At 41.4% G+C, this 27,258-nt stretch overlaps 1 protein-coding gene across 2 annotated transcripts in view; it reads left to right on the forward strand.

The window, feature by feature from the left end:
- GANAB (glucosidase II alpha subunit) overlaps window positions 1-27,258 on the forward strand; it is a 69,739-nt gene that overhangs the window by 26,638 nt on the left and 15,843 nt on the right. Inside the window, exons 3-22 of one of the 2 annotated variants that reach the window (XM_073605297.1) lie at window positions 33-141; window positions 5,080-5,207; window positions 5,349-5,528; window positions 6,331-6,396; window positions 7,204-7,291; window positions 11,149-11,218; window positions 15,562-15,658; window positions 15,814-15,994; window positions 16,074-16,227; window positions 17,030-17,265; window positions 17,423-17,549; window positions 21,150-21,229; window positions 21,331-21,474; window positions 23,503-23,599; window positions 24,145-24,246; window positions 24,338-24,581; window positions 24,663-24,727; window positions 24,896-24,972; window positions 25,061-25,135; window positions 25,250-25,363. In XM_073605297.1, coding sequence (XP_073461398.1) covers window positions 33-141; window positions 5,080-5,207; window positions 5,349-5,528; window positions 6,331-6,396; window positions 7,204-7,291; window positions 11,149-11,218; window positions 15,562-15,658; window positions 15,814-15,994; window positions 16,074-16,227; window positions 17,030-17,265; window positions 17,423-17,549; window positions 21,150-21,229; window positions 21,331-21,474; window positions 23,503-23,599; window positions 24,145-24,246; window positions 24,338-24,581; window positions 24,663-24,727; window positions 24,896-24,972; window positions 25,061-25,135; window positions 25,250-25,363 — 2,434 coding nt within the window. The remainder of the gene's footprint in view (window positions 1-32; window positions 142-5,079; window positions 5,208-5,348; window positions 5,529-6,330; window positions 6,397-7,203; window positions 7,292-11,148; window positions 11,219-15,561; window positions 15,659-15,813; window positions 15,995-16,073; window positions 16,228-17,029; window positions 17,266-17,422; window positions 17,550-21,149; window positions 21,230-21,330; window positions 21,475-23,502; window positions 23,600-24,144; window positions 24,247-24,337; window positions 24,582-24,662; window positions 24,728-24,895; window positions 24,973-25,060; window positions 25,136-25,249; window positions 25,364-27,258) is intronic. The other variant, XM_073605298.1, reaches the window with a different exon arrangement.

A 27,258-nucleotide genomic window follows, 5' to 3' on the forward strand; every position in this document is an offset into this window, starting at 1 on the left:
GATGCATAACCATTTGATTTGTTTGTTTTAAGACGTCAGCGCAAGCTTGAGACAGGATCCTCTCAGTATCGGGCTTTGCTTGGAAGTGCAAAACTGACTGCTGACAAGCTGGAGATTCAGCTCATCAATGACAAGACCAAGGTAGGTGGATGTTAGTAATGGATAACAACTGTTATCTGAATAAACAGTTGAAATACATAAGAGAACCACAAACCTGTGCCTGACAACAAAGCCAGGTCCTGGAACTCCACTCCCGCACTGATTGATTTAAATACAATTTTTGTCTTGTTAATTGGACAGTGGAAACAGTAGCAGCACACTGAGTCATCTTTCTATTTTCTCTACCTCTTTATCTGTCTGTACATTAGCAAGCAGCATGCTGTTCTTGCCTTCTAATGTGGGCCCTGCCTCTATATGTGCTATTGTGTAGATGATTGCAGTGTAGTTACATAAGATGCATTTTCATTAGTAAATGATCATTGTTTGGCTGCTGTACATCGCAACAAGGTTTCTAAATTTCATTTTCAGAAGATTTGTATTAAAGACAATGTACAGGATGTTCTTTGCTATAGTCAAGGCTAAATGGGGTTGAATTAATAAAGGAAAATAGGCTCATTTCCATTATCCAATCATGTGAAAGCAAAATCCCTGTTTATTTTCCTTGCAGCTGATTGGGTACTCCTACCTTTTTTTTTTTTTTTGTGAAGTGAAAATTCACCACATTCACTAAGCTTTGAAAAAATGAGTGCAAATGCACTTGCACAGTCTATTTGCCTTTTTAGTAAGTGTGTCTTTCAGGCATCCCTTTTCTGATTTTTGAAAAAGGCCTGTTTGGTAGCTCAAGCCAAATTTTACAATATATGGAACTTCTCGTAGGCAAATCTGAGAAGAAAACACACTTTCTGTGCCTCCCTTTGCAGAAAACATTTTAAATGGTTTGTTAATCCACTCTGTTCTTCATACCTCTGTGTCTCCTAATCCGGTGTGCCCCTGTGTGTGTGACTTACAAAAAAAATTCCGTCTATACCTGATTTCTGAGCGGCACTCTTCTCCCCGTCTGACAGCTGCAGTTGGAGGGGCCTGCTGATGTCAGTCGGGAAGAGAGGAGGCAGGTCACATGAGCGGCTCTCTGAAATTGGGTATAGATGGAATTATTTATTTATTTTTTTTAATAAAACACAAACACACGCGCACACACAGTATTAGGAGACAGTGGATCGTATAAGAATGTATGTTATTTCAACAGCAGGAGGAGAGGGGCAGGCACTAATCCTAGCTGACGGAAGAGTCAGCAGCAGAGGAGAGCTGCGGATGATGGGGGCACGTAAACTGACCACAGTGTCGGGCTTAGCAGCCATGATAAACCGTGATCAGTTTACAGGGGGGAGGGCAGGATCAGTCAGGTATCTCAGGTGATACAGGGGGCCAAATTACGCAGCACAAGCACGGTGCTGTATAACATGCTTTAATAGCACAGGATCCCCCCCCCCCCCCTTTTTTTTTTTTTTTTTTTTTTTTTTTTTTTTTCCCCTTTTGGGTAACAAACGCTTTAAGACTAATTCAATCCTGTTTCATGAATGTACCCTTTGTGTTTTGTTTTTTTTTTTTTTTGTTTTTGTTTTGTTTGGTTTTTTTTTTCAGATGGGCTAGAAAACCATTTATAAAAGCATCCTAAAAATTTCCACCAGACAGGCTTCCTTTTAATCTTATCTTTCATGTGGATATCTAAGCTTTATGTACACACATTCTAAACTGAACCCGATCGTTCCAGCAAGGAGAGCAAGCCCAGCATCTCTAGCCGCTGTCTTGTCCTCATTGGACAGATTGGTAGCAGCAAGAGCCCGATGCTGTCAATCAAATCCAGTGACACGGGAGCAGGGCTGAGTATTGCTGTCTGTGTCAATGGACGCATCAGCATGACTCGGGAGTGCCCCTATGGAAAGCGGCTTTCCGTGGGGGCACTCAATGAGCCACAGGAGCGCCACCAAGGGACCCCATAAAAGGAGAATGGGGGCCGTTCTGTGCAAAATCCTTGCACAGAGCAGGTAAGTATAACATGTATGTTTGTTTAAAAAAAAAAAAAAAAAAAAACCTTTACAATCACTTTAAATAAACAAAATAGGTGCAGTGTTCACTAGTGTTGAAGGCCTAAAATATACTCAAATAATCACCTTAGTGAAAACCATGCGTCAATGCCATCACGTCACAATAATAAAAAAAATTATCATAAAAGTCCTGCTTTTCAAAATTATAAAATACTGTCCCCTTTTTTTTTTTTTTTGTTTTTTTTTTTTTATGTGACCTGAAAGTATGCACTTCAATGCTCAATCTTGATCTATTGTTCCACATGGATCTTGCGTGGAATACAGTGCCTTACAAAAGTATTCACCCCCTTTGCATTTTTCGTGTTTTGTTTCCTCACAACCTGGAATTAACATGGATTGTTTGAGGATTTGCATCATTTCATTTATACAACACGCCCACAACTTTGAAGATGTGTGTTGTGTTTTTTTTTGTTTTTTTTTTGTGAAGCAAACAACAAATAGGACAAAATAACAGAAAAGGTCAACTATTCAGCCCCCTAAAGTCAATAGAGCCACCTTTTGCAGCTATCGCAGCTCCAAGGCGCTTTGGATAAGTCTCTATGAGCTTGCCACATCTTACCACTGGGATTTTTGCCCATTCCTCCTTGTAAAACTGCTCCAGCTCCTTCAAGTTGGATGGTTTGCGCATGTGAACAGCAATCTTTACGTCTGACCAAAGGTTTTTTTATTGGATTGAAGTCTGGATTTTGACTAGGTCATTTACACATTAAGGGCCAGTTCACACCAGATGCAGGTCCGTTCAGTTCCGTGTGCTTTTTTTCTGCACTAAAAATGCATGCACAGTGTCTTCCATGTATTCCAATGGCTCTAGTTCACACCATGCAGTCAGTTTCCGGTGCAGAAACTGACCGAAAACTGCATGGTGTGAACTAGAGCCATTGGAATACATTGAAAACACTGTGCATGCATTTTGTGCAGAAAAAAAGCGCACGGAACTGCGTCTGGTGTGAACTAGCACTTACATGTTTCCCCTTAAACCACTCAAGTGTTGCTTTAGCAGTGTGTTTGGGGTCATTGTCCTGCTGGAAGGTGAACCTCCGTCCTAGCCCCAAATCACACACAGAGTGGTACAGGTTTTGCTCAAGAATATCCCTGTATTTAGCACCATCCATCTTTCCCTCAACTCTGACCAGTTTCCCAGTCCCGGCTGCTGAAAAACATCCCCACAGCTGCCACCACCATGTTTAACTGTGGGGATGGTGTTCTTTGGGTGATGTGATTTGTTGGGTTTGTGCCAGACATGGCGTTTTCTTTGATGGCCAAAAAGTTAAATTTTAGTCTCATCAGACCAGAGTACCTTCCACCATACATTTTGGGAGTCTCCCACATGCCCCTTCGCAAACTAAAAATGTGCCTTTTTTTTTTTTTTTTTTTTTTGCTGAAAGTAATGGCTTTCTTCTGGCCACTCTGCCATAAAGAACAACTCTATGGAGCGTACGGCTTATTGTCGTCCTATGTACAGATACTCCAGTCTCTGTGGAACTCTGCAGGTCCTCCAGGGTTACCTTAGGTCTCTGTGCTGCCTCTGATTAATGCCCTCCTTGCCTGGTCCGTGAGTTTTGGTGTGCGACCATCTCTTGGCAGGTTTGCTGTTGTGCCGTGTTCTTTCCATTTGGTTATGATAGATTTGATGGTGCTCCTAGGGATTATCAAAGATTTGGATTTTTTTTTTTTTTTTTTTTATAACCTAACCCTGACTTGTACTTCTCAACAACATTGTCCCTTACTTGTTTGGAGAGTTCCTTGGTCTTCATGGCAGTGTTTGGTTAGTGGTGCCTCTGGGACCTTTCAAAAAGTGTGTGTGTGTGTGTGTGTGTGTGTGTGTGTGTGTGTATATGTAATGACAGATCATGTGACATGTAGATTGCACACAGTGGACATCATTTCACAAATTATGTGACTTCTGAAGGTAATTGGTTGCACCAGAGCTTTTTATAGGCTTTATAACAAAGTGGGTGAATACATATGCACATGCCAATTATCAGTTTATTTCTGAAAAATAGTTTTATGTATATATTTTTCTACTTCACCAACTTAGACTATTGTGTTCTGATCCATCACATATAATTCGGATTAAAAACCATTGAACTAAAGGCTGTAATTAATGTAACAAAATAGGTAAAAAGCCAAGGGGGTGAATACTTTTGCAAGGCACTGTATATTGGCCAACGCCACCACTTTGTGTCCCTTTCCCAATTTAATAAGTTGGTTACTATAGGTCCATACTCTACCTTTCCCCTTAAAGGGGATACATAACCATCTGGTCTTCAACGCTGCACTGTAGGTCCTATTAGCACCCCCTTCCCTTTTGTAAGAAGTTTGGGATTATTTTTTAAAGAATCATACTTGCCTAGGTGGATGCAGGATTGGTTTGATGCTGCATCTGTCCCCCGCTGGCTCTAAGGCTGGAAACCGAGCACTCAAACATCTCTAATCGCTCAGTGCTCCATTGACTGCTCTGAAGCCCTCTGCTGAAACCGGGTCACAGAAGTGTACAGCCAAACGAGCTTCAGCCGTACTTCTCCTTTTTTAATATATAAATATTGAGTTCATACTTATTAGCACGAGGGCATTTTTATAAATTTTTTTTTTTATTTTTTTTTCAAAAATAATTTTTATTGAAAAGATTTTTTGGTAATAAAAGCAAGACAGGCGGTCATATAGGCCACGCAGGGCCAAACAATCAGTGCAACTATGTCCGAGCACTTCCTTGAGATAAAACACCAACTAAAACTGAAATCCCCCTCATAACCAGGTATTATGCAATCCAACTTTAGCATCCTAACAGTGCACTCGCTACATTAATCGCTTTTTGGTCACTATTTGAGCCCTGTTTTTACTGAAATTTTAGAAACCTCTTGCAACTAGGTTTTGCTTGCAAAGTGCTGGAAACTTGCATTTTGACTCATTGGAAGGGTATGGGAGAATTCACTGGTCATTAGAATTTTGAACAAGTGCTTCTTTGTTGTCCCAGGTCTCTCTTCTGTTGGAAGTCTTTGGATTACACGGAAATATGACACGCATTAAGATTAATGAGCTTAAGCCTCTAAAACCGAGATATGAGGTTCCTGATGTGTTGGTTGGGACACCCACCCCCGAGAAGTAAGTAGATAGCTTTATGGCCCCTGTTTCCCTCTCATGCTACTAACTGAATTTACCAGTACACCTGAGTTGTATATTGCTATAACTTTATACAGTATACCTGTGAGATTTCCAGTGTGCTTTATATTGCTTTTGTCACAGCCTACAGGTGACTGGGCAAGATGACAACACTCTAGAGTTGTCCTTGGGAGGTGGAGTTAACAAGCTCCTGGTGACAGGATCACCTTTTCGTCTAGATATCCTCTCAGGCCAAGACTTGGTACTGAGTGTAAATTCTCGAGGACTTCTTTATTTTGAACACCTACGAGCAAGAAAGGACACGTAAGTAACACTTGGTGCTATGTGATCTTTGGAGTGTTCCTCGGGGGGGGGGGGGGGGGGGGGGGCAATAGTTAAGCGGGTTGCATTCCTTAAAGGCTAATATCATTTTATTCTTTATTTTCTAAATTCCAGCTCCCCTATGTACCAATATAGCATTAATCTACTTATTTTGAAAAAATAAAACCGCTTTGCATTTATTCTACACACGCTTACCTCACTGACTTCATAGGGGTTTAAAAACACTGTTTGATTACTTCTGCCTTACTTCCTGGACAGACTATAGGTCCATGACCTTTTATGGTTGGACTGGATGGACTTGTGTCTTTTTTCAACCTGACTAACTATGTAACTATGTAACTATGACACAGGAAGGCATTGACCAGCTGATCTCATTAGCACACACCCTGCATCATCTACCCTCAGCTGGTCAACTCCTTCCTGTGTCAAGACCTAAAGTTTGTCCAGGAAGTAAGGCAGAAGTAATCAAGTAGTGTTTTTAAACTGCTATGAAGACCATGAGGTAAGCGTGTGTAGATTAAATGGAAAGCTGTTTTATTTTTGAAAAATAAGTACATTTTTGCTATATTGGTACATGGGGGAGCTGGAATTTAGGGGAAAAAAAAGTGAACTTTGCCTTTTAAGTGTAGCTAGAAAATTCAAATATGTGAAGATGATTGGAGGGGTAAGGGATGGGCTTTTTCCCAGGGATTGAAACTGAAATGTGTTTTTCTTTCTTTTTTGCTTTTTGCTCTATGCCCCATCCCTTTCTACCTTCTTCTATTCCTGCCCCATCACCTCCCAGTCTCTCGGCCAAAGTTAGTAGCGCTGTCGGTAACGTGTGGCATAAGGTGAAGAATCTTTTCTCTAGGTAATCCCATTTACATACACTGACACTTCCCACCTACATAGATTAAAACACCTGAATAATTGCATACTTGGCTAAAATGTCTTACTCTTTCAAACTGTGAGATATTCTAGCCAGATGGGGACTTGGGTAGTAAAAAAATTCAAAACACTGATGAAATTAAGAGCTTCATAAAAGAACATCTGAAAGAGCTTTCTGCATTGCCCCATACCAACCACAAAGCTTCTCCTTTCTTCCTTTTTTTTTTCTTTAGGAGAAAAGAGAAGGGACTTGGTTTTTATGAGCAGGGGGAGTTCTTTCAGACACTTTCATTTTATAAGGCTTTAATTGGCTTGTTTGGAAAGTCAAATTGACCTGACCAATTGGGGACAGAAATCGCTGGGATACTTGATTATAAATTCTAAAAGCTGCACACATACAGCAAGGTTTTGGATGTTCAGCCAAATTTAACATCTCTAGCTATTCTGATCATTATTTAAGCGGATTGGTGTTAGGCCCAACTTCCTTTTTGGATTATCTATAAAATGTAGATGGTGACCTTCCAACATCAATTGTGTGTGTGTGCAACTTTATACAAATCTATTGATTCTTTACTATGTAACAACAGTAGCTAGGGATAATGTAACTATCGCCACAGCTATTGAGTAGTTGTAGTTCTTATACCCCCTTACATCTTCTACCCCCCCTACATCTTATACCCCTATCATCTTCTAATCCTTTCCCTCCTCTTTCTCCCTCGCCTCTGCTCCCATCTATCCCATCCTCCCTGGAAGCGTCACTCCTCACCCCTCGTCTCTGTTCGGCTTGTAGTGACTCAGAAAAGACTGATGCTGCCTCAGAAAGTGATAGCGAAATTCCTGGAGAGGAGGAAGTTGTGAAAGAGGAAGAAAACAAGAAGGTGAGATTATGGAGATGTGAATAACAATATAAAGGATTGGAGGTGAAAATGTTTTTTTTTTTATATAGATCTTGCAATAAAGGCTTTCACACAGGTGCCGTCCAACCCTTTCAGCAGAGGATATGTGAAAAGATCCCCTGCTGAACAAGAACAGATGTCACACTTTTATAGTATAACTTAGGCTGGCCGTACACTGTTCGAATCTTGGCTGGTTTAGCAGGAACTGGCCGATATCCAAACTGTTAATGGGCAGACTGAATGTACCAAGTTGATCGGTCGATCAACTTTGGTACAACCAGCCTGCCGGATTCTTTTGCAATTATTGCTAGCGGCTGCTAACAATAATCATTGCCTTCACTTGAGCAGCTTTCCCTGCCCTCCGCCAGGAGAAGACAATTGATTCCCCTGTCAACAGGGTCTGTGTTGATGGGGGAATTTCTTTCCTGCAGCCTGTGGTTGCAGAAAAGAATTTTGCACCGTGTATGGGCCAACCTCAGTAAAAACTGAACAAGGACTGACTACTATGGCCAACAAGATGGTCACTTTTTCATCAGTAAGCTTCTTGGTGTTTTTAAAGGGTTAGTTCACCTTTAAAGAACACTACATGCACCGTGTATACACTCTTGTTGAAGCCGCTGAGCTCATCCATAGACATCCGGAGTACATTTTTCAACTGCAAGGCAGCCCTGGCTAGAAGGTAGGTTTTTTGGTAAATGTGAACTGACCCTTTAAAAATATTGTACCAAATGTTTTTAATTTACAGTTGTCTTTAGGACATATAACTAATATTTAAAAGGTAAATCTAGACACATTTGGCCTACCTAGATTCACTGCCATTTTCTGTGTTATTTTCTAGTGGTGGCTGCTGACTATGGAGGTAAATTAAAAAAAAAAAAAAAATCAAGGTTAAATGGCTTCTTAGCCTTTTAGTTAAGATCAAGTGTAATCAAGGTTAAAAGCCTATTATACTGGTGCTGGTTGTTTGTATGTTGAAAGTATGCGGGGGGGGGGGGTGCAATGTGTTGTCATGTAGAATCAATTGCAAACCATTGGGTGAGACTGTCTTCAGCAGAGGGTATTTGTATTAAACAGATTGGACACCATTTTGTTACAGTTTCCATATTGTAATACAGTGCATGTTACTGAGACCTGAAATTCTTGTTGAACAAAAGGAAATCCTAGATGTTTGGGGAACAGAACTCCTCTGACAAATAGAATTTACAACTATGGTAGGTTATGCAGTGGCCATTCATTGGTGAATGAATGGAAAAAACTATCTGTATAAATACGGTAGCTAAGTTTAGAATAGAAACTAGGAGACTACCAGAAGAAGACACTTCTTGTTTATTGAGGGACACAGGAAGTTAGATAGCCCTGCTGCCTGCAAGACGATTTACACTGGAAAACAAAACTGTAAATCGATCCTCGTATAACCCCTTCGCTACCCAGCATACCTCAGTTTTCTGCTAGTGTCCGACGATTATGGACATCTTGGCTCTACTGAGAAAAGTCCCAACTACACGGATGCAACATATCTGCACATAGACAGAAGTGAAAAGAGTCTGCAACTCCTTGCTTGCTCTTTAAAATGTTCAGAATTTATTCTTTAGCAATAAAAGACACAGTATCAGACAGCAAATGTAAATGTGTTTCAGCCTTGTGGCTTGTTCAGTAGTTTGTTGGTAGTGAAAAAGGCCCACAAGGCTGAAACGCGTTTTACATTTGCTGTCTGATACGGGTCTTTTATGGCTAACCTATAAATTCTGAATATTTTAAAGTGCAAGCAAGGAGTTTGGGACTGGCTCTTTTCATAATTAAAGTAAATAAACAAAAAACACCAAGCGCAATAATGTTCTATCGTAACATGTAAAATCAAATAAGTGTGAATCAAATGATGTGAATGCACGTGTGATTAATTAAGTGATAATAGTTGTTAGATTGAAAATTGTGATGTCAAGCTGCTATCAATTATACAGTGATCAGAATCCCCTATAAATTAAATATATATAAAATAGATTGATGCGCTCTGATACATAATTCAATCAATGTGAAACATTTTTTTTGAAATTCGTGCTAAAAAACCAATGTGATCAAATATAAATGCGACCAAGTCGCTACAATGAAGAGTCGCAAAAGAGTGGCCTTGAGAAAGTCACATGTCAGTGACGCAACGCGTGGGAGGAGCCTAGGACGTAGTCTGCCGAATACATTGTATCAAACAGCAGCAGCTTGTATAGCAAGCCTCGTCCGTAAGAGCCAGCTGAGATCTGCCTATCTGCATGCCTCAAACAAGTCAGGCACACGTGAGTGTATCACTGTGCTGTTTTGCTTGTGGACTTTCTTTGTAGCAATATTGCGCAATGTTTTTTCTTTCTGTTTGTTTTACATAAATCATCTGATACTGAGAAAATTGCTAATCATTGTGGCTGTGGAAGAAATAGCTTATAGTGTGAACAAATAAGCACTGCAGGAATCCAGATATCCCAGGTTACTGAGAATTGAACTGTCGCCTATTAATCCCATCTCATGAACTTAATCATCTATAGTTAATCGCACCTTACTGGCACCATTTATTTATTTATATTTATCAATTGTGTGTATATATATATATATATATATATATATATATATATATATATATATATATATATATATATATTGCACCTTTACAAGTATATTATTTATTTTTAGTATCATGGAGTATTTAGCACTTATCACAGGGAATATATCCTATTTATTTAGTAATTTTCACCCCATTTTTTATTGGTATTAATTGGATTGATCACTCTTTTGTTATTTGTAAGTGCATTTACAGTATATCTGTACACAATTTTAATATTTGTTGCAATTTTCACTCTGGAGAAATCGCACATGCTATTAACACTCTTTTCATAATTGCCGTTGTGTGACAGCCTTTCCGCACCCAGGTAGCTCTGAAAATGTTCTCATCTTATTGGGTAGTTGCACCCCACCTCTGCTTTATTTTACATAGATAGAGGGGGCAGTTCTGCTCTTATGGGTGTCCAAGTTTGCCCTTTTAGTGGTTTTGGCCCATTTACTCAGTATCCTCTTCGGTCCCTGCAGTCTGAAACCTGGTGCCCCCTATAGTTTATAGGATTGAAGTCTTCCTAAGGTCTGTTGGGTGGGACTGACTTCCCTCTCATTGTGAAGCACCTCCATTTCCACCAGGCTGTTTGGCCATATGCGTTCAGTCCTGAATACCACTACATTTTGGTAAAGATTAAAGGCTTTTTTTTTTTTTTTTTTTTTTTTTTAATAATCTATGTGCACTATTGTTGGCCCTACTAAGGGTACAAATAATTTACTAATGGGATATTGCCATGATTATCAGTAGGAGAATTGTGTTTTTTATTGCATTAAGCACATGTCAGCACTGCAAAACTGGGTTCTGGCATTAAGATTTGCTTTACTTCCAGGTGTTAGGGGGTTAATATTACACTTTAAGAACTCCCATTACAAAAACAACAATAATTCTGTTTTAAAGGATAAATTCATAATTACTAAGGAGACAGGGTGATTCCAGCAGCTATTTCGTCTGTGCTCATTCAATCCAAGATCACTAGTGTTAGAACCCACCCCTGTAATGTTCTCCTCTGTGAGAAGAAATATCTTTTTTTTTTTCCTCACTAAAGAAGTCCGACAACAGGTTCTAAATGTGTGATGTGGGCAACAAGGGAATGAATTTTAGGCTGTACTAGACATGTCCTAAGTCGATAAATGGCTTTAGAAATTAAATTTGAGATATTGAAAAGTGTTCAAATTAAAGTTATACGTAGTTTGAGATTGACTGCATTTCGTTCATGAAAGGTTTTGCCAAATGTAATATCTTCTGGCAGGAAGAAGAAGAAGATGAACCTGGAATGTGGGAAGAAACATTTAAAACTCACACAGACAGCAAGCCTAATGGTAAGAAGGTTTATGGTGAAGATGATTTTCATAAAAGGAAGGATGATTGCATTGCAGGAGTGCAGTGTGATTGAGAAAAGCATGTATTTTATAACTGCACATATACTCCATGTATGTTAGAAGGAAATATAATCATTCAAATGAACGTCACATTAAATCTTGTGATCAATATTTGGCAACATCATGCACACTATACATACATGTAGCAATTAAAAAGTAAAAATATTTAAGGATTAAAAATTGAGGACAGATTCTTACTCTCCATCCACCTGTGTGCCCACAGCACCCGCCATGAGAGGGAACCCGGTGGTGCTACGGGGGGTCGAGGGGGGCCAGGGCACATGGGGGGGGGGGGGGGGGGGGCGGGGGCGGGCGGAGAATCTGATGTGGGCAGCACAGGGAGGGGGATTGGTGCAGCAGGACGGGTGGACCATTACAGAAGGATGCACGGTGTCTCCCTCCAGCAGCAGCCGGCGAGGGGGAGAAACCGGATTTCAGCTGCTGGAGGGAGAGACACACAGTGCAAATGGCCTGCTATCCCGCCACACAGAGTTACTTAAAAGGCCTGGTGGTACCTCCTATTGGTGATTATGGTTATAGTGATTGAATTTGTTTGAAGGCTGTGTTCCGCAAAGGCTTTGTTTCAGAAATTGTACTAAATGAAGGCTATTTGCTTCTGTATACAGATACTGATGACTTTAAAAGTAACTCTATGGAAGCAAAGAAAACTGAAATAAGCATATGCTTTAAAGAAAGCTAAATACTTAGCGGTAGCCTGTGTAAAAATAAATAAAAAAAACAGGATGTAGTGCCCAGTAGGAGGAATAATGCTGCACAGCAGGAAAGTATTTATTTGACACACCTGTAATCGTGTAAAGAGTTCAGAAGCACTGTGCGTGACTTACCAGAATGATCAAAATGATGTTGCTTTTAATAGTCCAGTCCCTTTTACTAACTTACCATGCCTCATTCCACACACTGTATGTGTGGAGATAAGCATCTTGGTAGAGGGGGTTCTACTTCCTCATGTCGGAGCTCTACCCAATGACTGGTGATCTGATGACTGATTATCGCAAAGCAGCAGGGAAGTGGAAAAAGAACAGATCTACAGAATGAATGAAGCAGGGAGATCCTTGGGCACAGCTTTCAAATCTTGTGATACTAATGCCTGGTACACACTGAGATTTGGGTTGAACTAAAAAAAAAAAACTGTCAGCTCTGGTCAGAGCCGCTGCACTAACTTTCCAGCATGTCTGTCCATCAGACGCTGGCTTCTGTTGGACAGACTGACATGCACACGGGCCGTGTGTGTGTTTGTGTTGAACCAGCCAACGTCTCCCGACATTCGGCCCATGTGTACGGGGCTTAAAGCTGGCCTTAGAAGGATCAAAACTCTGCAGGGAGTTCAACAGGGACTGGCCAGGATTCGATCCAACTATGGGTAGGCTGAATGTACCCAAGTCAATCCATCGATCAGCTTTGGTACAACCAGCATATGTCCAATTTTTAGCATGCAATTATTGCCAGCAGCTACAGCTACTGGCAGTAATCGCTGTGTTCTCCTGGCAAGGAGGCTCCCCATGCTCCCTGTTGTGAGAACACAATAGCTCCAAGGGAGTGATTCAGTCAGGAATCTAGCTCTTTTCTTTCCTGTGGTTGAAGGAAAAACAATCGCATAATCTATGTCCTGCCTAAGGCTGGCTTTTCACATACAGTAGTATCAGATTCCTCCACCCATGCTGTGCAGTGCAAATTAACTATTAAAAGAGAACAGAAACACGGGCGCATCTAGGTTAGAACTGTAAACATTCTAATGCGATACGGGTGCATTATCCACTTACATGGAGGTTAGGGATAAGGCGCAAGTCTATCCACACTGGTGTGGCGTTCACTGCAGAGGGGCATTCCAAACAGCTGATTTGCGCCTGTAGGGGAGAAATCCTAGCCAGCAGTATCTCTGGGACCACGGCGGTGAAACCGAGGCTTGGATCAGGCCAATGGTGAGGGCTGGAATGCAGTGCCGGGTGTGATGACGTGGGTCGCGACGGTGTTTCGGAGAATGCGCATCGGCATATGGGACTTGGGGCGCACTCCTTCTTCAAGCTCTCGTATCTCATTAAAATTTCTCCAGTTCTAACCTAGAGGCGTCTGTGTTTCTTTTCCCTTTGCATATCTGGAGTTTGCTTTCGACTCCCCCTCAAAGGCTGCCTAGGTTCTTTGGACTGCTAAAGTAATCTATACAGGTCCCTCCCTCTTCATTTTTCTTTCTCTACACGTACTGAGTATCCACTTCAAGGACCTATTGATGGACTAATCTCATACTATATAACAGCGCCACTACCCCTTTTTTTGCAAATGAACCATTAGTCTTCTGTGACTATTGTATTTTGATAGCATATTTTGATTTTTAAATCAAAGTATGTCAGACAGCATGGTGCTGACAAGGAGGCTGCCATTTTAGCTGAAGCCCAGAGCCCCAGCTGTAAGTTATAAAGCGGAATTAAACCCATCAATTTAACGGTTTCAAAAAAGTTACATTCCTGGAATGCTAACTATCTCTCAACCACACTGTTAAACCATAACTGATTACATTTGCAGTACCATGGCAGTTGAAGATCAAACAGAAGCAGCTTCTTTTGCTGTAAAGGATAGGAGGGTTTAATTCTGCTTTGAGGCCGTCAGCAGATTGGCCTCTACAAATTCGACAGTGCTTTAAAGTGTAGAGCATCTGAGCTTGTGCAGGGCGAGACCGTTTATTACTGCATTTTAAACCTTATAGACACTTATTTTTATTTACATAGCTATAGCAGGACTTCATTTTCTGACTAAAGTTCCACTTTAAGCTACAGAGCAGAACGGCTTAAAGTGGTTGTAAAGGCACAAGGATTTTTACCTTAATGCATTCTATGCCCCCTCTCGACCCAGCAATGTCCACGAGAACCTTGCCTCTCTGGAGACACGTGTTCTTTTGACAGCAAAAATCCCTCCTAAGATGTGTGCAAACCTGGTCACCAACTACAAGAAACGTCTTGTTTTGTTTGGGGATCAAATAATTATTTTACTCGCTGAACTGCTACCTAATTTATAGCATTTGTTTTATGTGTTTTTTCTAGATTTTTGGTTATATTCTGTCTCTATCATTTAAAATGCACCTATGGTAGGTTAATTGGCATCCTCCCAAAATTGGCCCTAGTATATGAATGTGAGTTGGGGACCTTGGATTGTGGGCTCCTTGAGGGTAGGGACCGATGTGAGCGTGCAATGTATGCGTGGAGCACTGCGTAAATTGACGGCGCTACATGGGTACCTTAATTAAATAATATATAATAGAGGAGTATCTTAATGAGACACAATGTACAGGGATAAGGGACAATTGTAGACACGCACCAACACTCACTCAGGTTGAAGTGGATGGACTGGTGTCTTTATTCCACCTTACTAACTATGTAACTATGATAGAAATGAAGGGTCTATAATATTTTTGTAAGTGGGCAAACTTACAAAATCCGCAGGGCATCAAAAAATTTCCCCACTGTATATTCCTACAAGATGACAGTCTTCAATTTTTGGTATAGGTATCCAATAATGCATCCTGCACATAACCACTAGGGGGGGAAGAAATCTGCCTATTTGCAGTTTCAGGACATGCTGCTAGTGTGGCTTTTGTCAAAAAATAAATGTTTTGTTTTTTTGTTTTTTTTGCAGGTAAAAAAAAATGTGCATTTATCATTGTTTTGTTTTGGGAGGCCTGTAAAGCAATTGCACCAGTGATCAGCAGATCGCTGATGCCATGCAGGTCTCCTGCATATCTGTTGGTGTATCAGCTTGCTTGTACCTTGTACGAAGAAGCTGATACATTGACAAGAAGACTCAGTAAACTACCACAGCACTCACAGCGCCATGGTAGTTCACTGAAAACTACAAACTGACAGCCGCAAAGGCTGCTGGACTTTTGTAGTTTTCCATTCAGAGGACTGTGAATGAGTGACACGGCTGGGTGGGGAGAACCTCGCACAGCCATGCCATTTTTTTAAATTGTGGCAGTAGACCCGGAGAATATCCCCAGTCTCTCAGCGATGGTCAGGGGGTTGTGTGGGTGCCAGTGTATTCATAACCTGTTATGAAAGGTGAACTTATCCTTTAACACCTTACAAGTCAGCCAGAAGGCATTAGGATTGCTCAAAAGTTTTAAAATCTGTGTTTGATAAAGGTACACGTCTGATGCCCAGCAGGGGTTTATATTGGGACAGGATTGGACAGTTATTGCCTGCGTTATTCAAAACTGTTAGATTATTTTTTTTTTGTAGGTAATAGTCTTGCATCTTTATGTAAACCCTCTACAGGTCCTTCTTCATTGGGTCTAGACTTCTCCTTACCGGGATTTGAACACGTTTATGGCATTCCAGAACATGCAGACAATTTAAGACTGCGCACAACAGAGTAAGAAGTGCAAAATTCTTTACCTTTTTTCCTCATATTCGTACAGTACAGACAGGTAGCTTCTTATGTAATTCAACTGGCTTGTTTGTTCACAACTTCCAGTAGAAAGTTGTTTTCCAGTGTTATTTTTAAAAAATCTGCCCTTGGTTTTTCAGGAGCACAGATCCCTACCGCTTGTATAACTTGGATGTCTTTCAGTATGAACTGTATAACACCATGGCCTTATATGGGGCTGTGCCACTGCTGCTAGCTCACAACATTCACCGCACTTTAGGTATCTTCTGGCTCAATGCTGCTGAAACCTGGGTAGATATTAGCTCCAACACTGCTGGAAAGGTGAGCAAATAGGATACTAAATTTAAAGAGAAAATACTGAAATCTCAAGCACTCGATCATTTTACCATTCTGTCATTAGACTCTCTTTGGGAAGATGCTGCAGTATATGCAGGGAGGTGGAGAGACCCCTCAGACAGACGTGCACTGGATGTCCGAGAGTGGCATCATTGATGTATTCCTCCTGCTAGGACCTTCTCCAAGTGACGTGTTTAAGCAATATGCCAGTCTCACAGGTATTCAAATATATATAACATGTATAACTTTACCTATTGTCCTGTTTTTGTTTACTTGCAAAGAAGTATCGCCTTGAGAAAGACCCTTTTTAAAGTAAACCTTTACTGATCCTCAAATTTTACGTATATTTTGTTTTGTTGGAAAGCTCTAAAGAGTTCTGCTATGCTGTTTTTTATGGAAGTACTGTATATAGTAATTATAACCAACCAAATATTCAGACCATTATGCCTCTTTTTAATAGAAAAAATAATTGAATCTTCCAATGAAAAATTACAGCTGAAAAATTTAAAGTGGTTATAAAGCCTAAACATCTTTTACCTTAACACTTTCTTTGTATTTAAGGTAAAAAAGTATAGGCATCTGTATCGCCCCTTCACCCCACCTTACTTATCTGAGCTCTCATTTGATCCTGCGCTGTGCCCATCTGCAGCTCTTCTCTCCCCTTTCTTCCTTGTCTGACTGGCTTTGCTGATGCAGCAGGAGCCTAGGGCTCCCGCTGCTGTCAATCAGAGCCAGTGACTGGGAGGCGGCATTGAGTCCCATTGCATGTGTCTATAGCTTTCTATGGGAGCACTTGCCAGAGAAGCCAGGATCGCCGGCGGGGGACTCAATAATAGGAGGATCAGGGCCACTCTATGTAATTCCATTGCACTGAGCAGGTAAGTAAAAATGTGTCCGTTTTTTCTTTTATAGAAAAAAATTTACAATTACTTTAAGTTAGACTCTGTTCTGGATAAAAGGCCACAATGTGCATCTGCATAGACACTTAAAACTGTCTTGCTGTTATTTGTTTACACGCAGGGACCCAAGCTCTGCCACCATATTTTTCACTTGGATACCACCAGTGCCGATGGAACTACAATGATGAGGAGGATGTGCGCAATGTAGACGCTGGGTTCGATGAACATGATCTTCCTTATGACTTTATCTGGTTGGATATTGAGCATGCTGATGGAAAGAGATACTTTACTTGGGACGCTAATAAGTTTCCCACACCAAAAAATATGCTTACTGGCTTGAAGGAGAAGAGGCGGAAGGTGAGTTTGTTTCCATGTCATGCTGCCTTTTCATATCTTTATACTTAAATGTGGATTAACTGTTCAGTTTAAAAACTTGGTTATCAATTTATTTCTGGTTTTGTGGGTAAATGCCGAATTTGTTCATGTATTTTCCTTATTTCTTGTGGTACTACAGATGGTAGCTATTGTGGACCCTCATATCAAGATTGATAGCGGTTACCGGATTCATAGCGAAATTCGATCCCGCAACTTCTATGTTAAAACCAAAGATGCAAGTGACTATGAGGGCTGGTGCTGGCCAGGTAGGCTTTAGTGGTTTTTTGGAATGACAAGGTATACTTAATATTTCAGGCATCAGGAATCATTTATTGTGTTTAACCACTTATTGATCAACGTGTGTATAATACATCTTTGGGAAGTGGTGATATCAAGACCATAGCTGCAGCAGCCATGATGCTGATTATCATTCTTTTCAGCCGACTATGCAATTTCTTGTAAAAGTGATCCGAGGGGCTAAACGGCTACCTGATCACTTTTACAAGCAGCAAAGGGCCTACACCCATGGCTGCTGTGGGCAGTTATGTCTCAGCGGCTCAATGAGGCCGAGACTGCCAACAGTCCAGGCACCTGGCAGATCCAGATGTCTAAGGTCGGCATGACTCGGTGCCTGGACTGATCCTGGTGACGTTAGCAGAGAGCAGACTTCAGACCACTCTCTGCTGAAAACTGGTCACAGGAGTACAAAATGAATTGCACTCCTGTGACCCATAGGAGAAGCCCAGCTGAATGCGCCCAGGCTGGACTTTTCCTTTAAATTAGGTCCTCATGTACACTAGGCTCTTAACATCTTTCTGACCAGAGAAAAGCAGCATTAAAAATGCTCCTAAAGCCCCATTTTTCGAATGCATTCAGGGGTCCTGGGCATTTATCAACTTAATTTGCCAGGTTCCTAATTTATTTTGACTATTTAAAATGAGCGCTAAACGTGCCTTACGTGGTGTTGTTTTTTTTTTGTTTTTGTTTTTTTTTAAAATTCTACCCAGGAGCTCCTCTCTTCCATTGAGCCACAAAAGACAGTATTTTGTAATACCTAGAGGAAGCTCAATTCCCTCAGATCCCCTCCCAGGACTCAGCTGGACGCTCCCATTTCCCTGACAGAACTTGCGGCGGTTATAAAAGACCTTCCGAAGAGGAAGAGTCCAGGGCCAGATGGTTTTACAAACAGTTACTACTGCAAATTTCACTCGCTTTTGTCAAGCCAGATGTGTAATTACTATAATGCGCTAGCGCCGGGTTCCTTTGTACCTAAGGAGGCCTTGTTAGCCCACATTACGGTCATCCCGAAAGAGGTGAAAGACCACACCATTCCCGGTAATTTCAGGCCAATTTCGCTCCTTAACACAGATATTCAAATATTGGCACAGATTTTGGCTAACCGTCTTAAATCAATCTTATCGACGATAGTCCACCCCAATCAAACAGGGTTTATTGCTAGCAGGGAGGCGGGAGACAATTCTAGTCAGGTGATCCAGCCAATCCTCTGGGCTGAACTACAGACTGACCATCCACCCTGTCTTCTGCTTTCCATGAATGCCAAAAAGGCATTTGACAGGGTGGATTAGACTTGCCTTCGGACGGTCTTGACTAAGCTGGGCCTGGGTTCTAATATGCTCCTCCTGTATAGCTTCCTTGTATTGCTCTCCGGAAGCCAGAGTTAAGGTAAATGGTGTCCTTTCAGACACGTTCCCTTTCCATAATGGGAAGAGACAGGGGTGCCCCCTGTAGAGATGTGAAGGCCCGGAAAAATTTGGAAAAAAGTGTTTTTTCCTGAAGGCTTTTTTGTGTTGTTCCGAAAAATTTAAAAAAGAAAAAAATAAATTGTGGAATATTTTATTTTAACATGTATAAAAAATTTTAAGACAGGGTGTTCAAATATTTTCCAAATCATTTCTAAAAAAAAAAAAATGTATATCGGATTATTCTAATTTCTGTGCACTGAATGAGGACAAGCAAGTCCTAGGTAACAAACTGAACCCTCCAATGCAAGAACAGTATGCATTTCTTCCTTTAGGAGATGCTGTGCTGCTATTGTAACAAGAACCGGTCCGGTCAAACCTTAAGTTTTTAGAAGTTCCTAATTGTGATGACGGACAAAAAAGAGTAGCTGCAGAAGCAGACGGATACTGACAATTTCAGCTCAGAAAATGATTCTGATTAAATGTCCATTGAAACTTAGTCCCACTCTCTTCTTAACACTTCCCCCCCATCTTTAATTCTTTTTATGAGAATGGGGTTTTTATTTAACACTGTGGAGAGGAAATATGAAAAATTGTTACTTTTTGGTTTTGAAAATTTGTTTTGTGGAGGCTTTTTGGCTGTTCCACATAAACTAGTAAGCAGTTTAGGAGATTGTTGCTCCCTTTGTCACAAATATTATAAAATAAATTCTGTTTGTGATAATTGTTTGGATACACTATATTTTTAATATGCTAGTTTTAAAATAATATATGATAATTTTATGCCAAGTCAAATTGTCCATAGTCATATTTTATGTTCCTAAAGTAAACAGAATGACTTTCAATCTTAAAAAGACAAAAAAAGTGCTAATGTAGATTTTTTTTCAATTTTTTTTTTCCCCAAAAAAAACAGAAAAACGTTTTTTCCGAGCTTCAAAATTTCTGGAAATTTTACATCTCTAGCCCCCGTCCCCTCTCATATTTGCTCTCACCCTTGAGCCACATAAAATATGACTGAACTCAGATATCAAAGGGTTTACTGTGGGACCGATGGAACAAACTGTCCGCCTACGCACTCCGTAGGCGGACAACCGGAGTGCGGATAATTTTTTCCACTTGCTTGAAAACACCCTGTAGGGTAGGGACTATGTCCCGGGCAACAGTGGCTTCAGGTAGTCCCCTATTCACTCTGCGGCTCCAGTTTTCCAGATCATCCATCTGATCCAATAGGGAATTCTGTGGTCCCGTATCTTACACTTCTCAGTAAGGGCCTGAAGTGTGGGATTAAGGTGCTTCCAGAGCTTCAACTCTACCCCCAATGTCCACAGTGTCAGCTTGCAGGGCCTCAATGTCCTGTCTCAAGGCCTTCTCCACCCTGTGTGCGAGGAGCTCCAGGTCAGCCTGGGTGGGGAGGGAGAGGTTGTGGGAGCGCAGATCTCTATCCCCCAGGGCATCCCCAATGTCAGAGTGTCTCTCTTGTCTGTCCAAGCAGGAGGGAGAGGAGGGGGGAGGAAGCGAGGGCAGAGGGAGGCATGGTGAAGGGATAGGGGAAGCTGCACAGGCAGCGTGCTCACCGGCGACATCTTGGATGATCCCGCTGTTCCCCAGCGGGTCTCTGTAAAGTGCACATCTAAGGAGCCAGAGCAGCTCCGAGGGATCCGCTGTGCTCGTGGGGGAGGGCTTCCTCTTTAGGGGCATAGCTGAGGGTGACTATCTTCCCTGGATAACTACTGCAGTTGCAGATCTGTGAGTGGGTCTCCCGGAGCTCAGTGAGAGCATGTCTTCATTCTCTCATGCTGCGGCCATGCCCCCTGTAGAGCCTAGCTTTTAAGTCTTCGCCAGCCTTTGCTGTGCCATTTGTGTTTGCTGGGGAGCTGTTTCAGGTAAGTGTTTCCTATTTCAAACATGCTCTGACCCAGATGGTGGAAATGTGCTCTGTACAGTGCGCTAAAAGTGCACTTCTCCCTAGTTCACACAAATCCTTGGCCAATTAATTATTTTTTCCTGCAAGAATAAAAAAAATTCAGAATGAAAACATTTCTGCAAAGCATAGGTGTGTAGGTGAAATTGCATCTGCTGAGGTTCTAAAAGCGAACAGCCCAACATAAGAATACTTGGTTAAGCTGTTCACCAGGACATGTTGTCCCCCTTCTTTTTATTCTTCAGGGTCTGCTGCCTATCCTGACTTCACTAATCCAGATATGAGGGCCTGGTGGTCCAGCATGTTCTCGTATGACCAGTATGAGGTAAGCTACCTGCACTTCAGTCTATTCTGATTCTGCAGCCTTTTTTATTTATTTATTTATTTATTTATACATTTACTCCTCTTCTTGCCTTTTGCCACCAGGGGTCTATGGATAATTTATTTGTTTGGAATGATATGAATGAGCCATCTGTGTTTAACGGTCCAGAAGTGACAATGCACAAAGATGCTGTACATTGGGGTGAATGGGAGCATCGCGATGTACATAATATATATGGACTCTATGTGGTGAGTATAAAACTTGAAAACTGATCATTTTTGTCCAGGAAAATTAGAGGAGTGTGCAATGCAAAAAAAGTGCAGTAGGCAGTCTAAATGGTGAAGAAGTCTGCGATTTTGTTAAATTAAAATTCAGTTGCTTTTAGGGTCCATTCAAACTTCTATTTAGTCTGTTATGGAGCATTGACTTGCGTTAAGGCAGCTTATTCTTAACCACTTCCCACCCATAGGCCATCATATGACATCCTGGACTTTGAGTGGGGCTATCTGAATGATGCCCACCTACAGGCATCATCCAGAAATCTTTGTCAGCTGGCGATTCTGTGCAGCGTAAGAACAATCGTAGCGGCAGTTCAGCCACTTGATCGTTCTTACAGGCAGCAGGACGGGATGTGTGTGTGGTCCCCTCCCACTGCCCTCCGGTGCTTCTCCCGGTTCGCCGCTGTGATCGGCGACCCAAAGAACGTATTGGTCGCTGACGGAAGTTGAGCATGGAGATTTCTGGTGACTTCTCTATGACCCTTGGAGGTCCAGGTGCATTCTGACATCATGTCCGGGCCGGCGGAGGTAAACAATGCCAGGGATGCGGCTGGAAAGGCCAAGAGTTTTATTTATCTTTTTATCTCAATCTTTCCAGCCTGAAGGACAGATATGGGGCCTTATAGAGACCCCACATCTCTCCATAAAGAGGACTTGTCTATTTGCACTAATTTTATTACAAGGGACTTTTGCATTCCTTGTAATAGGAATAAAAGTAATAAAAAAAAAATAATTTTAATGTAAAAATACAAACCTTAAAAGTAAAATAAAGAATAATTTTTTTTTTTTTTTGACACACCGCACACAGAAGCGAATGCGTACATAAGTCGCACCCACATATGTAAACAGCGTTCAAATCACACATGTGGGGTATCGCTGCGTGCAGTGGAGCAAGAGCAACAATTCTAGCCCAAGACCTGGAGATTTTTAAGTACCAAAGTTTGGTGCCATTCCACGAGTGTGCAATTTTAAAGTGACATGTTCGGTATCTGTTTACTTGGCGTAACATCATCTTTCACATTTTAAAAAAAAATGGGCTAACTTTACTGGGTTTTTTCTATTTTTTAATTCCTGAAACGGTTTGTTTAAAAAAAAAAAAAATGAAAAAGCGTTTGAAAAATCGCTGCACAAATGCCGTGTTACATAAAAAGTTGCAACGACCACCAATTTATGCCCTAGGGTCTCAGCTAAAAAAAATATATATAATGATTGGGGGTTCTGAGTAATTTTCTAGAAACAAAATGACTTTTACATGTGGGAGTGAAGTGCCAGAATTGGCCCAGATGGGAAGTGGTTAATGAATTAGTTACCTTTTAATATAAAGTGCGTCAACACAATAAAGGGCCAGAAAACGCACATGACCCTTTTTCCCATTACTGTACAGCAGCTACTGTGTGTTGGGGTGCCGTTCACAATAAATATCAGTGCACTTTGCTAGGATGAATGTTAACAAGTGAGATTGCTATTTTGGCTGTGAAAATATGTGATTGTTTTAATTGCTGTGATAGGCTGTGCTTCTGTTAAAGGAATCTGTCACGAGAGAAACCAAGTGTATTCTGTATGACTTCTCCTGAAAATGCTCCTAGACTATCCTGCTTGACCCACTTGTTTTTAAGTTGTTGACCTGAAATACATCTACAGAACTTCTGACTTTTCTTGGACTTTCCTGATTAGGTTACTTGCTCAAAGTCAGTATCGCAAACGAACCTTTGGGCCATTGTAACCGTCAAGCAACAAGCATTTTCATAAAGTCTTTTTACTGGTAGCCCCCTTATTTTTCTCATGGCAGAATTAGTTCCAATTTCTATGTACAAAATAATCTTGACATGGCTCAGGACGATCATATATAATTTAGGTTACAGCTGTGGCACTACTGACCTACTCATGCAAGGTACTCTGGTTACTATACAATTTCATCTGCTACTCTTGATGTACTATAAAAAATACAGTTGTTACTGTTGCATCACGTTTATTTGAAATTCACTTCTTGCATTACAGCACCGAGCCACTGCTGAGGGTTTGATCCATCGCTCTGGAGGAAAGGAAAGACCTTTTGTCTTAACTCGAGCGTTCTTTGCAGGTTCACAACGTTATGGTAAGACTGTACAGAAGATGTATACAGAAAGTAAAGATCTGGATGAATGTACAGGTCTTAAAGTGATTGTAAACGATCACCTTGTGAAAACCCAAACCGTTTAAAATAGAAATGAAAGGCAAAATATTTTTGTATAGATATAAAAACATAAATGCCTTTTTTTTTTTTTTTTTCTGATAACATTTCCTCTGTTCTCCGCTGCATAAGAGCTGGGGGGAGGAGAGGCTGCAGCACACTGAGCTTCCCAGTGAATGGCTGTGCAGCAGGGGCATGTCAGGACAAGTCTGGTCATTGGAGGAGAGTACACAGAGTTCCCAGCATAGCTAGAGAACTGACTGTGGTGTGCTCACCTGCTTAGTGTGGTCAGTTTTTAATAGGAAAGCAGAGGGACTGGCAGGAACACCAGGGATTTCGCATAAAGGAAGCAATACAAAGAGAACAGGATACCTTCTCATGCAAGTGCATGGTACAGCATGCACATATCAGGAATATGAAGTGTTGGGGTAACAAATGCTTTAAGTGTGACTCTGAGTTTTGTTTATCAGGTGCTGTATGGACAGGTGATAATGCTGCTGAGTGGGAGCATTTGAAGATCTCCATCCCCATGTGTCTAAGTTTGGGTCTTGCTGGCATTTCATTCTGTGGAGGTTGGTGTTAATAAAGATACTTTGCCATTTTGTTTTGCTTTGATTGTTCAAACGGCTATCTAACATACTGCTATATTCTTTCCCTTCACAGCTGATGTTGGTGGCTTCTTTAAAAGCCCAGAGCCTGAACTACTGCTTCGCTGGTATCAAGCTGGTGCTTATCAGCCTTTCTTTCGTGCTCACGCCCATTTGGATACACCTCGTCGGGAGCCCTGGTTGCATGGAGAGACCAATACAGACCTGATACGTACAGCTCTTCGTGAAAGATATGCTCTTCTTCCCTACTGGTATACATTGTTCTACAATGCCCATCGTGATGCAGAGCCTGTCATGAGGTGAGCTGGGTCCCTGTGCAAAATGTAGTGGGAAGTGCTATTCATATGGTATCTTACAGTACTATATGTTGTCTATTTCAGACCTCTCTGGGTTGAATTTCCTACTGATGTGTCTACCTTTGCAATGGATGATCAGTACATGCTTGGTAAGTAATCTGAGTGTACTTTTTTTTTTTTTTTTTTTTTTCTTTTGGTAATGTATTATGTGTTTGCATTAATTGTCAGAGCATGGTAGAATTAAGGTGGGAAAGTTGGATCGCTATGGTAGCATTTGGGTTAATTTATTGGTTATTTCCCTTCATGTCTTTATATAGGCTCCGCACTCCTGGTCCACCCTGTAACAGAAGCCAATGCTCGTGAAGTTGAAATATATCTGCCGGGGGCCGGAGAGGTAACAACGATGTTGTCATTTCCTGACACCCTCTAATAACACTTCAGCCATTAATGATTTCTAAGAGCACCATTTTTTTTGCCTGTAGGTCTGGTATGATGTACGTAGCTATCAGAGCTATAAGGCACCACAGAAGTTTTACTTGCCAGTTACCAGCAGCTCAGTAAGTATGAGCAAACGGTTCACATAATGTATATTCTGTACTCTCTGCTCCCCCGCTTGCATCTGTTCTGTGCAGCCAATTTTCTCTTTTGTAACAGTCGCACTTTATTTCCAGATACCAGTCTATCAGCGGGGCGGATCTATAATTCCACGGAAGGACCGTCCCAGAAGATCCTCAGAATGTATGCAGACTGATCCCTTTACTTTATATGTAGCACTGGACCTCCAGGTTAGTGCCAGTAGAATTCCTATTTCTTTGGTTTAGCCTAGGGTGACCAGGATGGGAAGACATCTCACTGCCCTCAAACAACTGGATGGACACAGCACATTTTCCCCATTAAAGAAAGCTATTGGGCTGTAAATACATTTTGGTATCTACATTTTTCTTTCATTTCTGTTTTAGTAATCATAGCAACCAGGACAAATAGAGAGGGGGAAATCTACCTAGTGGAGACAGACAGCAAAATCGTAACAGAAGTTCTAATCCTTCCCTACTTCATCCAAAACTACATACACAATCAGGCCTCATGCACACTGGATGTTTTTTTCCTGCCTCTAAACTCCCCTGCATGTTAGCCTGTGTGTCCATGAACGAGGAAGGGGGAGAGACACAGGAACCGCCAACCTGAGTGTAGTATATTAGATATGATTTATTAACAAAGTAATGCACTTACAGGAAATAACATAAAAACAGGCTCATCTGTAAATGGTGGTGTCTGCAGGTGTAGATCGGCATCCAAAACAAGCGTCCACGGATCTGGCAGATGGCTAAGGGAGCCTCAATCCATCCTGTGGCCACCAGGAATTTGGTCTGGGTCACCAGGAAGCAGAGAGAGATACCTGCAGACAGCACTATTTACAGATGAGCCTGTTTTTGTTATTTCCTGTAAGTGCATTGCTTACTTTGCTAATAAATTGTATCTAATATACTACACTCAGTTTGGCGCTTCCTGTGTGTCTCCCCCTTCCTCAATCTGCTTACAGAGCTGGCTTTTCTGAGGACAGCTGCCTCCTGCCACCTCACTCTAAGAACTGTTGCTGTATGAACTATTGAGCCGTTATTGCTCTCATATTGAATACTATAGTTTTTTGGTTTTTTTTTCTTTTTATCAATTGTGCATCAACACACAGGCTTTTTTTGCAGCGTTTAGAGGCAGGTAAAAAGCCACTGCTGGTGCGTCCAGAAGCAACAGAGTTTTGGTAGAAAAAAAAGATTGGCATTGCTAAACGTGCTTAATTTCTAGGCACGTTTAGCACTTCAGCTTTTATTCATTTCAATAGCCAGAATAAATTTAAAGTTCTGGCCAATGAAATAAACGCCCAAACGCTGCTAAATGCGTTTGAAAAAATGCAGAATAGGTGAGTTTTTAGTGCCAATTTTCTCCTGTCAGGAGAAACAGCATTTTACAATAAGCCATTATGCATGAGGCCCTAGGCTACATGTACACTAGCTACCCCTAAACATAACTCTCCTGGCAGCAGAAAAAAGTGGTACATCGCTTTTGCCACGTTTAGCGCCTGGAGTTTATTAGCCACTTGCCTACTGACCACTTTTATCCCCTTCCTGACCAAGCCAATTTTTCCGCTTTTAGTGCAGTCACACTTTGACAATTGTGAGGTCTTGCAACACTATACCCAAACAAAATGGTTATCATTTTTTTCACACAAATAGAGATTTCTTTTGGCAGTATTTTATCACCACTTTATTTAGCAAAAAAAAAGACTGAACATTTTGAAAAAAAAAGCTGAGTTAGACTTACCGGTAACTCCTTTTCTGAGAGTCTTCCAGGACAGCCCATGAGACCTTGGGCTCCTCCTACCAGGACAGGAAACACGTCACCCCCACCAGATAAAAGGGCGGTCCTCCAGGCCCATGTCAGTATTCTCAAGAACCGTAGGACCCTGCAAAACATATGCATAATACACATAACTTCAGACAATACCGGGTGGGAATCCGGCTGTCCTGGAAGACTCTCAGAAAAGGAGTTACCGGTAAGTCTAACTCAGCTTTTCTCCAAGCGTCTTCCAGGACAGCCCATGAGACGATGAGCCAGAACTTACCAGTCTAGGGAGGGACAACTGCCTGAAGGACCTTACGACCAAACGCCTGCTCCTGAGCTGATA

The sequence above is a fragment of the Aquarana catesbeiana genome, linkage group LG11 (genome assembly GCF_042186555.1).
Source record: "Aquarana catesbeiana isolate 2022-GZ linkage group LG11, ASM4218655v1, whole genome shotgun sequence".
Classification (NCBI taxonomy): domain Eukaryota; kingdom Metazoa; phylum Chordata; class Amphibia; order Anura; family Ranidae; genus Aquarana; species Aquarana catesbeiana.